Here is a 13453-nt window from a genome sequence, read left to right on the forward strand (position 1 = left end):
TCGGCGTCCCCGAGCGCCCCCCAGCGCGTCGGGTTCGGCCTGGGTCTGCCGGCGCTAATTTCGGCCCAGGCTGGCGAAAATCGGACTCCTGGGGCGCGATTGGGCCGATTTTTCTGCGCCGGCGCGAAAAAATCGCCTAAGGAAGCCTTTCTGAGGGCGCGGCTGAAGATGCTTTTATATGCTCATCTATTTCGTTGATCATCCGCGTAGCTTTTCAGGTTGCATGCATAGTATGGATTCAGGGTACTAGATATGAGATACACTGTTGTGGACATGGCGATTTGATGATTGACTAGTCATTGTTGTCAACATATAGGGTGCCAGATTTGATATATCTGGCGGTAGATGCTCTAACAAATGACACAACTATCTTTAAACGGATAATAAGCAAATGAAAGGAATAACATATTCAGAAGAAGAAGAAGAATATGCAATTGCCCGTCACATCCTTTGTTGATATATGCCCGTCAGCGAGAGGAGCACATGCCAGCAGAAAACCGGAACACGATGTTGTGGTCGTCTTTGTGCTTTTGGCTATCTCCTTGGTGCCCAGCGAGGAGGTGGCGTGTATAGTCTCGACGATGACCATATATATTAGGGATGATGGAAACCAGAGTTAAGATGTTAGACAACGGCCCATCCAGATAGGATAATGTAGTACATTAACAATATGCATGAGCATAGATCAGGATAATGATTCTAGTGAAGACGAATCTAGCTTAAATTCTATTTCTATTCTACTTATGCAACTAAGAGAATAAAACAAACAAAAACATATTCCAACCCTGATTGGGGTTTAAGAATCATCTTGACACAGTTAATCATGAGAAAAAAAAAAGGAATGGCCAAAGGGTGGCCGATAATTTTTTTTTGTGGATTGGTTGATTTTTCTGAACCGTCCAGCCAACGACCAGATGGTCATCTTCCACCTACTGTCCTCCCCTATTCATCTTCTTTGCCAAACCGTCCATGATCACCGGCCAAACTGCTTGCCTCGGCCACCCCACTCTCCTCACCATCGCGTTGGCGCCAGCCATCATAGCCATCCCTCTAAACCGGCGAACTACTAAAATTTCTTGCACCCTGAACCGTTAACCTTTGAACTCGCCTCCGCCTACATTTGTTCCTAGCTGAGGCCTTGACGGCGTTTTGCCCTGCCCCGAGCTTCCTTCTTCCTTCCCAATGAAATCGACTGAGCCAAATTCGAAAATCTAAGAACTTCTTCCGGTTAAATCGGAGAAAAAGACCGACATAAACGCATAACATACAATACTAACTCATTTGATCTACAAATATAACACTGGTTCATTTAAATTTGAGCTAGCAAATATAGCTGCAAAACGTACACTCTTCATCGAACAGAGGGAATAGTCCTTACGCACGAGCATGCTTTGCCATTGCAACAACAAATTTGTAGCACGGCAGAAAATGTTTTGGCAGGGCTGTAGAGGGAACGGGGTACTTTTCGAGGGTGCATACGATAAATAGGCCCGGACGGGCCAGGCGGGCTCTCAGCAGGCCGAAAAGAACCGGCCTGGCCTGTCGTGGGCCGCAAAACCAAAAAAATCGCCGTTGCCGGGGATCGAACCCGGGTCACCCGCGTGACAGGCGGGAATACTTACCACTATACTACAACGACTCCGATGCTAATACTACTCAACGCTAATACTGCTCAACCTAGCCTACTTAGACGCGCTGACTACCCATAAAACGTTGTCCATTTCTGTGGTTCAGTTTTTGTGCGTGCTCCACATCACGGTGGTTGCATGTTCCGGGGTAAATCGTCTATCTTGGGCGCAATGAGCGAGAGGGACAGTGCTCAGGAAGAGGCGACACTCACATAATTTTGATCAAACATGGAGAAGCAATGGTTCCGGAAACAACCAGAGCGGGGATCTTCAGCCCTAGAAAGAAGAACATCCCTCGGTGTGGCCTCAAGGCTCAAGCTGACTGTTGCAGCCTTCGGTGGACAATATTCGAGTTTCACGGCATGGTCTCATGTTCCTGGGGTTAAGTACTAGCTCGGTGTCCCGCTTTGTCCCGCAAAACCTAGATGTCACCATGTCGCAGGAGGACGAGAATGCTCTAGATGAACATGATTTGATATTTCTCGATGAACCCAACACTGTTATACTGCCAGAAAACGAATCGTTGGATATATTATGTCTCTCATGAGTGTTTGCTTCTTGGGTTTGCCTGCCTAGTTAAATGAGAGGGCTGCCCCCCTAAGGAAACTATGGTAAATATTTTAGTATTTTTAGCGGGATTATACCAGTGCATTGATTATTTGAGTGTGTTTTATAGCATTTTATATGAGGTTTTGAATTATCCTCTTCTTATGATTAATCAAAGGATGTTTATGCAATAATTGTGATGCACACTACAACTCGTTATTACAGTTTACTAAACTGGGTTGCCCCCTCCCCCTCCCATGCACGCCCGATGGTCAACAAGCTTCTCCATTGCCTTTCTTGGCGGCATATCTGAATGGTGCTCCGTTGTACTCAGTCTTAATAGCCCACTAGATCATTGATGGCGCGCGTTGCTGCGCCCGTCTGTTTCTATGGTATAATGTTTGGGATTGATGTGTATATATGGACGGATTTACTTGTCAACATGCTACCTAACATATTATGGCGGTGTATAGATTCCACCTAAGAATTAGACGGTTTTATTGGAATGTTCGTATGTACTATATTTGTTGGGTTTACACACTCTAAACCCTACTTCCATGACCCAGTAAAAGGGCTCCATTATCTACATCGGTGCCGAAGGTGTCTATAAATGACTCATATGGGTTGTGTGTATTGGTGCAGGGACCATGGGCTTCGATCCCTTTGCAAACCATTGTAATTCAAGAATTTAAAAGAGATCTAACTAAAAGTGCAAAGATCAACATACCAATATAAACATAAATGTTATTCAATAAACATCAAGAATGATTTTGGTGCTCACCTCGATTTATAGGTCAATATGACAATTGATACACGTTTTAATTCATGTAGCAATTACCTTATGGTAAATAAAACATCAAGCCGCGACAAAATTCAAATTTTACATACTGAGGATAAAATAATAAAAGTATTCATGAACATAATTGTACCATCTTCTAGAAGATTGCTGTAACGCCCCGAGACCGTTGCGCTAGGTGTCTTCCAGTTATTCGCCGGCGTTGCCATGTCATTTGCTTGCGTGTTGCATCTTGCCATGTCACCATGTGCATTGCATCATCATGTTTTTCAAAATTTGCATATGTCCCGGTCTCCTCGTTCCTTCCGTTGTTCGTTCTGAGCCCAGACACACTTGCACGCGCCCGCGGCATGTCTGAAATATTATTTTATAAGTGGCGGGAAAATGTTCTCGGAATGGGATGAGAGTTGGCATGCGGTGTTGTTTTGTTGTCAGTAGACCGCCTACCAAGTTTCATCGCATTCGGAGTCCGTTTGATGCCCCAACGGATAAATATAGCGGCAATAGTAGCCGGTCTAACGTCGGACGTTTTCGATCTCCGAAAACAGTCGCCGGGCCTCCCTCTCCTCTCTTCTCTCAGCTCGAGACCGTCTACATGTTGGGGAACGTTGCAGAAAACAAAAATTTTCATACTCGTTTCACCAAGATCTATCTAGGAGTTCATCTAGCAACGAGTCATCAGATGCATCTACATACCTTTGTAGATCGCGTGCGGAAGCGTTCAAAGAACGGTGATGATGTAGTCGAACATGACGTGATCCAAATCACCGATGACCAAGCGCCGAACGGACGGCACCTCCGCGTTCAACACACGTACGGGACGGGAGACGTCTCCTCCTTCTTGATCCAGCAAGGGGAGGAGGAGAGGTTGATGAAGATCCAGCAGCACGACAGCGTGGTGGTGGATGCAGGGCGTCACAGTAGCAGGGCTTCGCCTATACTACGAGGGAGAGACGTAACGGGGAGAGAGGGAGGCGCCAAGGCTGAGGTATGAAGTCCTCCCCTCTCCTCAACTATATATAGGGGTGCCAAGGGGGTGGCCGGCCCTAGGAGATGGGATCTCCTAGGGGGGCGGCGGTCAAGGGGTGGGGGGCTTGCCCCCCAAGCAAGGGGGCGCCGCCTTTAGGGTTCCCCCCCAACCCTAGGCGCATGGGCCCTTGGGGGGTGGCGCCCCAGTCCACTTTGGGCTGGGTTCCCTCCCACTTCAGCCCATGGGGCCCCCCGGGATAGGTGGCCCCACCCGGTGGACCCCCGGGACCCTTCCGGTGGTCCCGGTACAATACCGGTGACCCCGAAACTTGTCCCGATGGCCGAAACAGCACTTCATATATATAATTCTTTACCTCCGGACCATTCCGGAACTCCTCGTGACGTCCGGGATCTCATCCGGGACTCCGAACAATATTCAGGTTACTGCATATACATATCTTCACAACCCTAGCGTCACCGAACCTTAAGTGTGTAGACCCTACGGGTTCGGGAGACAAGCAGACATGACCGAGACGACTTCTCCGGTCAATAACCAACACCGGGATCTGGATACCCATGTTGGCTCCCACATGCTCCACGATGATCTCATCGGATGAACCACGATGTCGAGGATTCAATCAACCCCGTATACAATTCCCTTTGTCAAACGATATGTTACTTGCCCGAGATTCGATCGTCGGTATCCCAATACCTCGTTCAATCTCGTTACCGGCAAGTCACTTTACTCGTACCGTAATGCATGATCCCGTGACCAAACACTTGGTCACTTTGAGCTCATTATGATGATGCATTACCGAGTGGGCCCAGTGATACCTCTCCGTCATACGGAGTGACAAATCCCAGTCTTGATCCATGTCAACCCAACAGACACTTTCGGAGATACCCGTAGTCTACCTTTATAGTCACCCAGTTACGTTGTGACGTTTGGTATACCCAAAGCACTCCTACGGTATCCGGGAGTTACACGATCTCATGGTCTAAGGAAAAGATACTTGACATTGGAAAAACTCTAGCAAACGAACTATACGATCTTGTGCTATGTTTAGGATTGGGTCTTGTCCATCACATCATTCTCCCAATGATGTGATCTCGTTATCAATGACATCCAATGTCCATAGTCAGGAAACCATGACTATCTATTGATCAACGAGCTAGTCAACTAGAGGCTTACTAGGGACATGTTGGTGTCTGTTATTCACGCATGTATTACGATTTCCAAATAACACAATTATAGCATGAATAAAGACAATTATCATGAATAAGGAAATATAATAATAATGCTTTTATTATTGCCTCTAGGGCATATTTCCAACAGTCTCCCACTTGCACTAGAGTCAATAATCTAGTTACATTGTGATGAATCGAACACCCATGGAATTCTGGTGTTGATCATGTTTTGCCCTAGGGAGAGGTTTAGTCAACGGATCTGCTACATTCAGGTCCGTATGTACTTTACAAATCTCTATGTCTCCATCTTGAACATTTTCACGAATGGAGTTGAAGCGACGCTTGATGTGCCTTGTCTTCTTGTGAAACCTGGGCTCCTTGGCAAGTGCAATAGCTCCAGTGTTGTCACAGAAAAGTTTGATTGGCCCCGACGCATTGGGTATGACTCCTAAGTCGGTGATGAACTCCTTCATCCATATTGCTTCATGTGCTGCCTCCGAGGCTGCCATGTACTCCGCTTCACATGTAGATCCCGCCACGACGCTTTGCTTGCAACTGCACCAGCTTACTGCCCCACCATTCAAAATATACACGTATCCGGTTTGTGACTTAGAGTCATCCAGATCTGTGTCGAAGCTAGCGTCGACGTAACCCTTTACGACGAGCTCTTCGTCACCTCCATAAACGAGAAACATTTCCTTAGTCCTTTTCAGGTACTTCAGGATATTCTTGACCGCTGTCCAGTGTTCCTTGCCAGGATTACTTTGGTACCTTCCTACCAAACTTACGGCAAGGTTTACATCAGGTCTGCTACACAGCATGGCATACATAATAGAACCTATGGCTGATGCATAGGGGATGACGCTCATCTCTTCTATATCTTCTGCCGTGGTCGGACATTGAGCTGAGCTCAATTTCATACCTTGTAACACAGGCAAGAACCCCTTCTTAGATTGATCCATATTGAACTTCTTCAATATCTTATCAAGGTATGTGCTTTGTGAAAGACCTATGAGGCGTCTCGATCTATCTCTATAGATTTTGATGCCTAATATATAAGCAGCTTCTCCAAGGTCCTTCATTGAAAAACTCTTATTCAAGTAGGCCTTGATGCTGTCCAAGAGTTCTATATCATTTCCCATCAATAGTATGTCATCTACATATAATGTGAGAAATGCTACAGAGCTCCCACTCACTTTCTTGTAAACGCAGGCTTCTCCATAAGTCTGTGTAAACCCAAACGCTTTGATCATCTCATCAAAGCGAATGTTCCAACTCCGAGATGCTTGCACCAGCCCATAAATCGAGCGTTGGAGCTTGCACACCTTGTCAGCATTCTTAGGATCGACAAAACCTTCCGGCTGCATCATATTCAATTCTTCCTTAAGGAAACCATTAAGGAATGCCGTTTTGACGTCCATTTGCCATATCTCATAATCGTAGAATGCGGCAATTGCTAACATGATTCGGACGGACTTTAGCTTCGCTACCGGTGAGAAAGTCTCATCGTAGTCAACCCCTTGAACTTGTCGATAACCCTTAGCGACAAGTCGAGCTTTATAGATGGTCACATTACCATCCGCGTCTGTCTTCTTCTTAAAGATCCATTTATTTTCTATGGCTCGCCGTTCTACGGACAAGTCAGTCAAAGTCCATACTTTATTTTCATACATGGATCCTATCTCGGATTTCATGGCTTCTAGCCATTTTTCGTAATCTGGGCCCTCCATCGCTTCTTCATAGTTCGAAGGTTCACCGTTGTCTAACAACATGATTTCCAAGACAGGGTTGCCGTACCACTCTGGTGCGGAACGTGTCCTTGTGGACCTTCGAATTTCAGTAGGAGCTTGATCAGAAGTATTTTGATCATTATCATTAACTTCCTCTCTAGTCGGTGCAGGCACCTCAGGAACATTTTCTTGAGTTGCGCCATTTTCCGGTTCAAGAGGTAATACTTCATCAAGCTCTACTTTCCTCCCACTTACTTCTTTCGAGAGAAACTCTTTCTCTAGAAAGGACCCATTCTTGGCAACAAAGATCTTGCCTTCGGATCTGAGGTAGAAGGTGTACCCAATAGTTTTTTTTGGGTATCCTATGAAGACGCATTTTTCCGACTTGGGTTCAAGCTTTTCAGGTTGAAGTTTCTTGACATAAGCATTGCATCCCCAAACTTTTAGAAACGACAGCTTAGGTTTCTTCCCAAACCATAATTCATACGGTGTCGTCTCAACGGATTTCGATGGAGCCCTATTTAAAGTGAATGCGGCAGTCTCTAAAGCATAGCCCCAAAAAGATAGCGGTAAATCGGTAAGAGACATCATAGATCGCACCATATCTAATAGAGTGCGATTACGACGTTCGGACACACCGTTACGCTGAGGTGTTCCAGGCGGCGTGAGTTGTGAAACTATTCCACATTTCCTTAAGTGTGTGCCAAATTCGTGACTCAAGTATTCTCCTCCACGATCTGATCGTAGAAACTTGATTTTCCTGTCACGTTGATTTTCAACCTCACTCTGAAATTCCTTGAACTTTTCAAAGGTTTCAGACTTGTGTTTCATTAAGTAGATATACCCATATCTGCTCAAGTCATCAGTGAGGGTGAGAACATAACGATAGCCACCGCGAGCCTCAACACTCATTGGACCGCACACATCAGTATGTATGATTTCCAGTAAGTTTGTTGCTCGCTCCATTGTTCCTGAGAACGGAGTCTTGATCATCTTACCCATGAGGCATGGTTCGCACGTGTCAAATGATTCATAATCAAGAGACTCTAAAAGTCCATCTGCATGGAGCTTCTTCATGCGTTTGACACCTATGTGACCAAGGCGGCAGTGCCACAAGTATGTGGGACTATCATTATCAACCTTACATCTTTTGGTACTCACATTATGAACATGTGTAGTATTACGTTCGAGATTCATAAAGAATAAACCATTCACCATGGGAGCATGACCATAAAACATATCTCTCATATAAATAGAACAACCATTATTCTCGGATTTAAATGAGTAGCCATCTCGTATTAAACGAGATCCTGATACAATGTTCATGCTCAAACTTGGCACTAAATAACAATTATTGAGGTTTATAACTAATCCCGTAGGTAAATGTAGAGGTAGCGTGCCGACGGCGATCACATCGACCTTGGAACCATTCCCGACGCGCATCGTCACCTCGTCCTTCGCCAGTCTCCGTTTATTCCGCAGCTCCTGCTGTGAGTTACAAATTGTGTTCTCCTCCTTCTTGATCCAGCAAGGGGAGGAGGAGAGGTTGATGAAGATCCAGCAGCACGACAGCGTGGTGGTGGATGCAGGGCGTCACAGTAGCAGGGCTTCGCCTATACTACGAGGGAGAGACGTAACAGGGAGAGAGGGAGGCGCCAAGGCTGAGGTATGAAGTCCTCCCCTCTCCTCAACTATATATAGGGGTGCCAAGGGGGGTGGACGGCCCTAGGAGATGGGATCTCCTAGGGGGGCGGCGGCCAAGGGGTGGGGGGCTTGCCCCCCAAGCAAGGGGGCGCCCCCTTTAGGGTTCCCCCCCAACCCTAGGCGCATGGGCCCTTGGGGGGTGGCGCCCCAGCCCACTTTGGGCTGGGTTCCCTCCCACTTCAGCCCATGGGGCCCCCCGGGATAGGTGGCCCCACCCGGTGGACCCCCGGGACCCTTCCGGTGGTCCCGGTACAATACCGGTGACCCCGAAACTTATTCCGATGGCCGAAACAGCACTTCATATATATAATTCTTTACCTCCGGACCATTCCGGAACTCCTCGTGACGTCCGGGATCTCATCCGGGACTCCGAACAATATTCGGGTTACTGCATATACATATCTTCACAACCCTAGCGTCACCGAACCTTAAGTGTGTAGACCCTACGGGTTCGGGAGACAAGCAGACATGACCGAGACGACTCTCCGGTCAATAACCAACAGCGGGATCTGGATACCCATGTTGGCTCCCACATGCTCCACGATGATCTCATCGGATGAACCACGATGTCGAGGATTCAATCAACCCCGTATACAATTCCCTTTGTCAAACGATATGTTACTTGCCCGAGATTCGATCGTCGGTATCCCAATACCTCGTTCAATCTCGTTACCGGCAAGTCACTTTACTCGTACCGTAATGCATGATCCCGTGACCAAACACTTGGTCACTTTGAGCTCATTATGATGATGCATTACCGAGTGGGCCCAGTGATACCTCTCCGTCATACGGAGTGACAAATCCTAGTCTTGATCCATGTCAACCCAACAGACACTTTCGGAGATACCTGTAGTGTACCTTTATAGCCACCCAGTTACGTTGTGACGTTTGGTAGCCCAAAGCACTCCTACGGTATCCGGGAGTTACACGATCTCATGGTCTAAGGAAAAGATACTTGAAATTGGAAAAACTCTAGCAAACGAACTATACGATCTTGTGATATGTTTAGGATTGGGTCTTGTCCATCACATCATTCTCCCAATGATGTGATCTCGTTATCAATGACATCCAATGTCCATAGTCAGGAAACCATGACTATCTATTGATCAACGAGCTAGTCAACTAGAGGCTTACTAGGGACATGTTGGTGTCTGTTATTCACACATGTATTACGATTTCCAAATAACACAATTATAGCATGAATAAAGACAATTATCATGAATAAGGAAATATAATAATAATGCTTTTATTATTGCCTCTAGGGCATATTTCCAACACTACACAGCTCACAACCTACCGCCAGGCCCTACCTAACCTCTCTCGTCAGCCCGCGACCCTCCTCGCGCGCGCGCCCGAAAGCTGTCCCGGACCCGACTCGGGCTGTCACCTCATAATTTTGAGATGTATTCCATAAGACCATATCAAGCTTATTCTTTTCGTTGTTGTTAATTCAACAACTCCGTTCGACCCTTCTCCTAAATATGCTTTTTCAAGCTCAATTGAGGTAGAAGATGTTGTTTTCTCCTCCATTCTTTTGATTCCATTATTTTATCTCTTCCAGAGGCATTGTGGTGTTGCTCTCCTCACTCTTCATCTCAGATTGTCAGGTATCTGTTCTTTGCGTGCTCATCCTTTTAACCGGAGTGTCATGGCCTCTTTTCAAGTATCCTCTCATCCTGTCAAGATCATGTTCAATTCCTTCCATTTCCAACCGGAGTATTGCCGTAATTGATCTTTATCATTCTTTGTGCTTCTCGTTTCAACCGGAGTGCTTGCTTGTAATTCTTGTTCATTGCAACCTTTTTCTTATGTCTTCAACCTACAAGGTTCTAGTAATCTTCCTTGTTCCTCTTGTCTAACGGAGTGTTTTCAACTTTGTTCATCCTCGTTGTATTGTTTTTTTTCAATTAGTTTAACCTCTCAAGGTTCTTTGGTCTCACTCGTTTGTCAAAGAAGCAACTTAGTTTTACCTCTTCTCTTTCTCTTCCGTTGTCCCTCCGGTGCCATTCTAGATCTCGGGACGAGATCCTCTCGTAGTGGTGGAGTGTTGTAACGCCCCGAGACCGTTGCGCCAGGTGTCTTCCAGTTATTCGCCGGCGTTGCCATGTCATTTGCTTGCGTGTTGCATCTTGCCATGTCACCATGTGCATTGCATCATCATGTTTTTCAAAACTTGCATATGTCCCGGTCTCCTCGTTCCTTCCGTTGTTCGTTCTGAGCCCAGACACACTTGCACGCGCCCGCGGCATGTCCGAAATATTATTTTATAAGTGGCGGGAAAATGTTCTTGGAATGGGATGAGAGTTGGCATGCGGTGTTGTTTTGTTGTCAGTAGACCGCCTGCCAAGTTTCATCGCATTCGGAGTCCGTTTGATGCCCCAACGGATAAATATAGCGGCAATAGTAGCCGGTCTAACGTCGGACGTTTTCGATCTCCGAAAACAGTCGCCGGGCCTCCCTCTCCTCTCTTCTCTCAGCTCGAGACCATCTACACAGCTCACAACCTACCGCCAGGCCCTACCTAACCTCTCTCGTCAGCCCGCGACCCTCCTCGCGCGCGCACCCGAAAGCTGTCCCGGACCCGACTCGGGCTGTCGCTACCGTTGTGTCCGGAACATCCCCAAACGTCTACAAAACGTCACCGTTTTCTTATTTGGACCTCCTAACTATTTTTTTCTCGACCACCCGATTACGATCGGAGGGATCCAATAGCCCCTAAACCTAGTCCCCTACTATATAAACCGACCTAACCCTAAAATCTAGGGACCTTGTCCCATCAGTCCCATCCATCCCGCCGCCGCCACTCTCGTCCTCGGATTCCTCACCAAACCAATCCCTGCATCCCTCCCGATCCAAACCACCGGCCTCCTTCTCGAAACCACCGCCGCCTCCACCTTCTCCTCCTCTGTCTCCGGGACGAGTCCGGCCGCCGGCAGTCGCTTTCGTCCGAGGCCACAGGAGTCCTATCACTGCTTCCCTTCCCGTGTTTCTCTCCTTCTCTACGGCTTCTCTGAATATTTTCCTCGCAGAATCCCCACGCCATGGATGCGCCCCACCGAAGCTTGAACCTCTGTAGCCGCCATGCCCGACGCCTCCCAAGGAGCTCCTTGCAGCCTTCCGTCCACGGCGTCTCGTGCTGGACCTCGCCGGACCACTTCATCGACGTCGCCATCCCCTGCCTTGCCATCCCCTGTCGCGGCCTCCCCTGCTTCGGCCTTGCCGTCGAGCCGAGCCCCCGCATGTCCCCGTCTGATTCTGGCTGGGTCCCCGCCGAGGCCGGCTTGCCGGAGTTCCAGCCAGTGCACCTCCTCCAGGTCCTTGCCCAACCGCTTGCCTCCCGCTCGCATTGACGCTGCCGCTCACCTGCATCGAGTCTATTTCCCCTGTAGGCTTCGTCTCCAGCCGTGCCGTGCTTCACCTCGAACCTCTGCATCGTGGCCGCGTTGACCCTTCCCCGATTGATCCAAGGCAGACCGGCCCAGCGCGCCTCCTCCCGTGCCAGACCACAATCGGCCTGCCCGGCCTCCTCCCACCGAACTGGGCTTGGCCCATCTAGGTGAGCGCTAGCCCCTCCTCTCTGCTGGGCCGCCAACCAGATCCGGCCCATATCCTGTTTTTTTACATAGAACGTTTTTTTTCTATTATCCCGAGACAGCAGTTTTGCAGTTTAGCCCCTAAACTCCATGCATATAACAACTCATTAACAGTGCATCATATGTAAAAACTTTATATATGAAACTTGCTCAGAATTTTGTGTAGGTTAATAATTTGCAACTTTCATCCATGTCTAAAATGTTTAAAATGATGTTTGTTTAAATTTTCCCATATGCCATGCTAAAATGATTTATTTCATAACTAAATAACCGTAGCTCGGTTTTAAATAAATTATATATGTAAATGGGGTAGAATTGTGCCTAGTTTAACATGGTGACATTGCTTTGCATGTTAAACAACTATAAAATATGGTTTAGGTCAGAACAGTACCAAACCTAATATATGCATATGAGGAGTTTCCGAACTTGTTGTTTTGTTGTCCCGGCCTCATTTAAACTTGCCTAGATTAGATAGTTTCATCATGCTTCGCCTCTTGCCATGCTAACAACATTTAATGTTGTTGGGTACATAAACGAGATTGAACTAAATGACCAAATGTGGTGTTTCGTCAATATGCAACGGAGTTGCATAATGAGCTCCACTTAATTTGTAGGATTGTTTGTGCACTTTGCCTTGCCATGCATATTTAAACCGGACATGCATCATACTCGATTGTGCATCATGCCATGTTAATGTGTTGGTTGTTTACTATGTTGTTTGCTTCTTTCCGGGTTGCCTTTCTCGTGAGCTTCGGTTCCGTTCCGGAGTTGTGAGGATCCGTTCGACTACGTCCATTTGTCTTCTTCATGGACTCATTCTTCTTCCTTGCGGGATCTCAGGCAAGATAATCATACCCTCGAAATCACTACTATCTTTGCTTTGCTAGTTGCTCACTCTTTTGCTATGCCTATGATGCGATACCTACCACTTGCTTATCATGCCTCCCATATTGTTAAACCAAGCCTCTAACCCACCTTGTCCTAGCAAACCGTTGATTGGCTATGTTACCGCTTTGCTCAGCCCCTCTTATAGCGTTGTTAGTTGCAGGTGAAGATTGAAGTTTGTTCCTTGTTGGAACATGGAGATGTCGCTCCTTGTTGGGACATGTTTACTTGTTGGGATATCACAATATATCTTATTTAATTAATGCATCTATATACTTGGTAAAGGGTGGAAGGCTCGGCCTTATGCCTGGTGTTTTGTTCCACTCTTGCCGCCCTAGTTTCCGTCATATCGGTGTTATGTTCCCGGATCTTGCGTTTCTCACGCGGTTGGGCTATTATGGGAACCCCTTGACA

At 47.1% G+C, this 13453-nt stretch overlaps 1 protein-coding gene and 1 non-coding gene across 2 annotated transcripts; one reads left to right on the forward strand and one right to left on the reverse strand.

Moving 5' to 3' along the window:
- Positions 1-1567: 1567 nt before the first annotated feature.
- TRNAD-GUC lies at positions 1568-1639 on the reverse strand. Its single transcript has one exon. It is a non-coding gene; the product is annotated as a tRNA-Asp (tRNA).
- A 9705-nt stretch (positions 1640-11344) lies between these two features.
- Positions 11345-12378, forward strand: LOC125524615. Its single transcript, XM_048689657.1, has 2 exons — positions 11345-11875; positions 11951-12378. The coding sequence occupies exons 1-2, from the start codon at positions 11603-11605 to the stop codon at positions 12119-12121; spliced, it is 444 nt and encodes a 147-aa protein (XP_048545614.1). The 5' UTR covers positions 11345-11602; the 3' UTR covers positions 12122-12378.
- The last annotated feature ends 1075 nt before the right edge of the window (positions 12379-13453 follow it).

Source organism: Triticum urartu, chromosome 7, assembly GCF_003073215.2.
Source record: "Triticum urartu cultivar G1812 chromosome 7, Tu2.1, whole genome shotgun sequence".
Taxonomy (NCBI): domain Eukaryota; kingdom Viridiplantae; phylum Streptophyta; class Magnoliopsida; order Poales; family Poaceae; genus Triticum; species Triticum urartu.

Coding starts and splice junctions, on each gene's coding strand:
- LOC125524615 (XM_048689657.1), top strand. CDS start 11,603: ATGGATGCGCCCCACCGAAGCTTGAACCTCTGTAGCCGCCATGCCCGA. Junction 11,876..11,950: donor AGCCAGTGCACCTCCTCCAG/GTCCTTGCCCAA, acceptor TTTCCCCTGTAG/GCTTCGTCTCCAGCCGTGCC.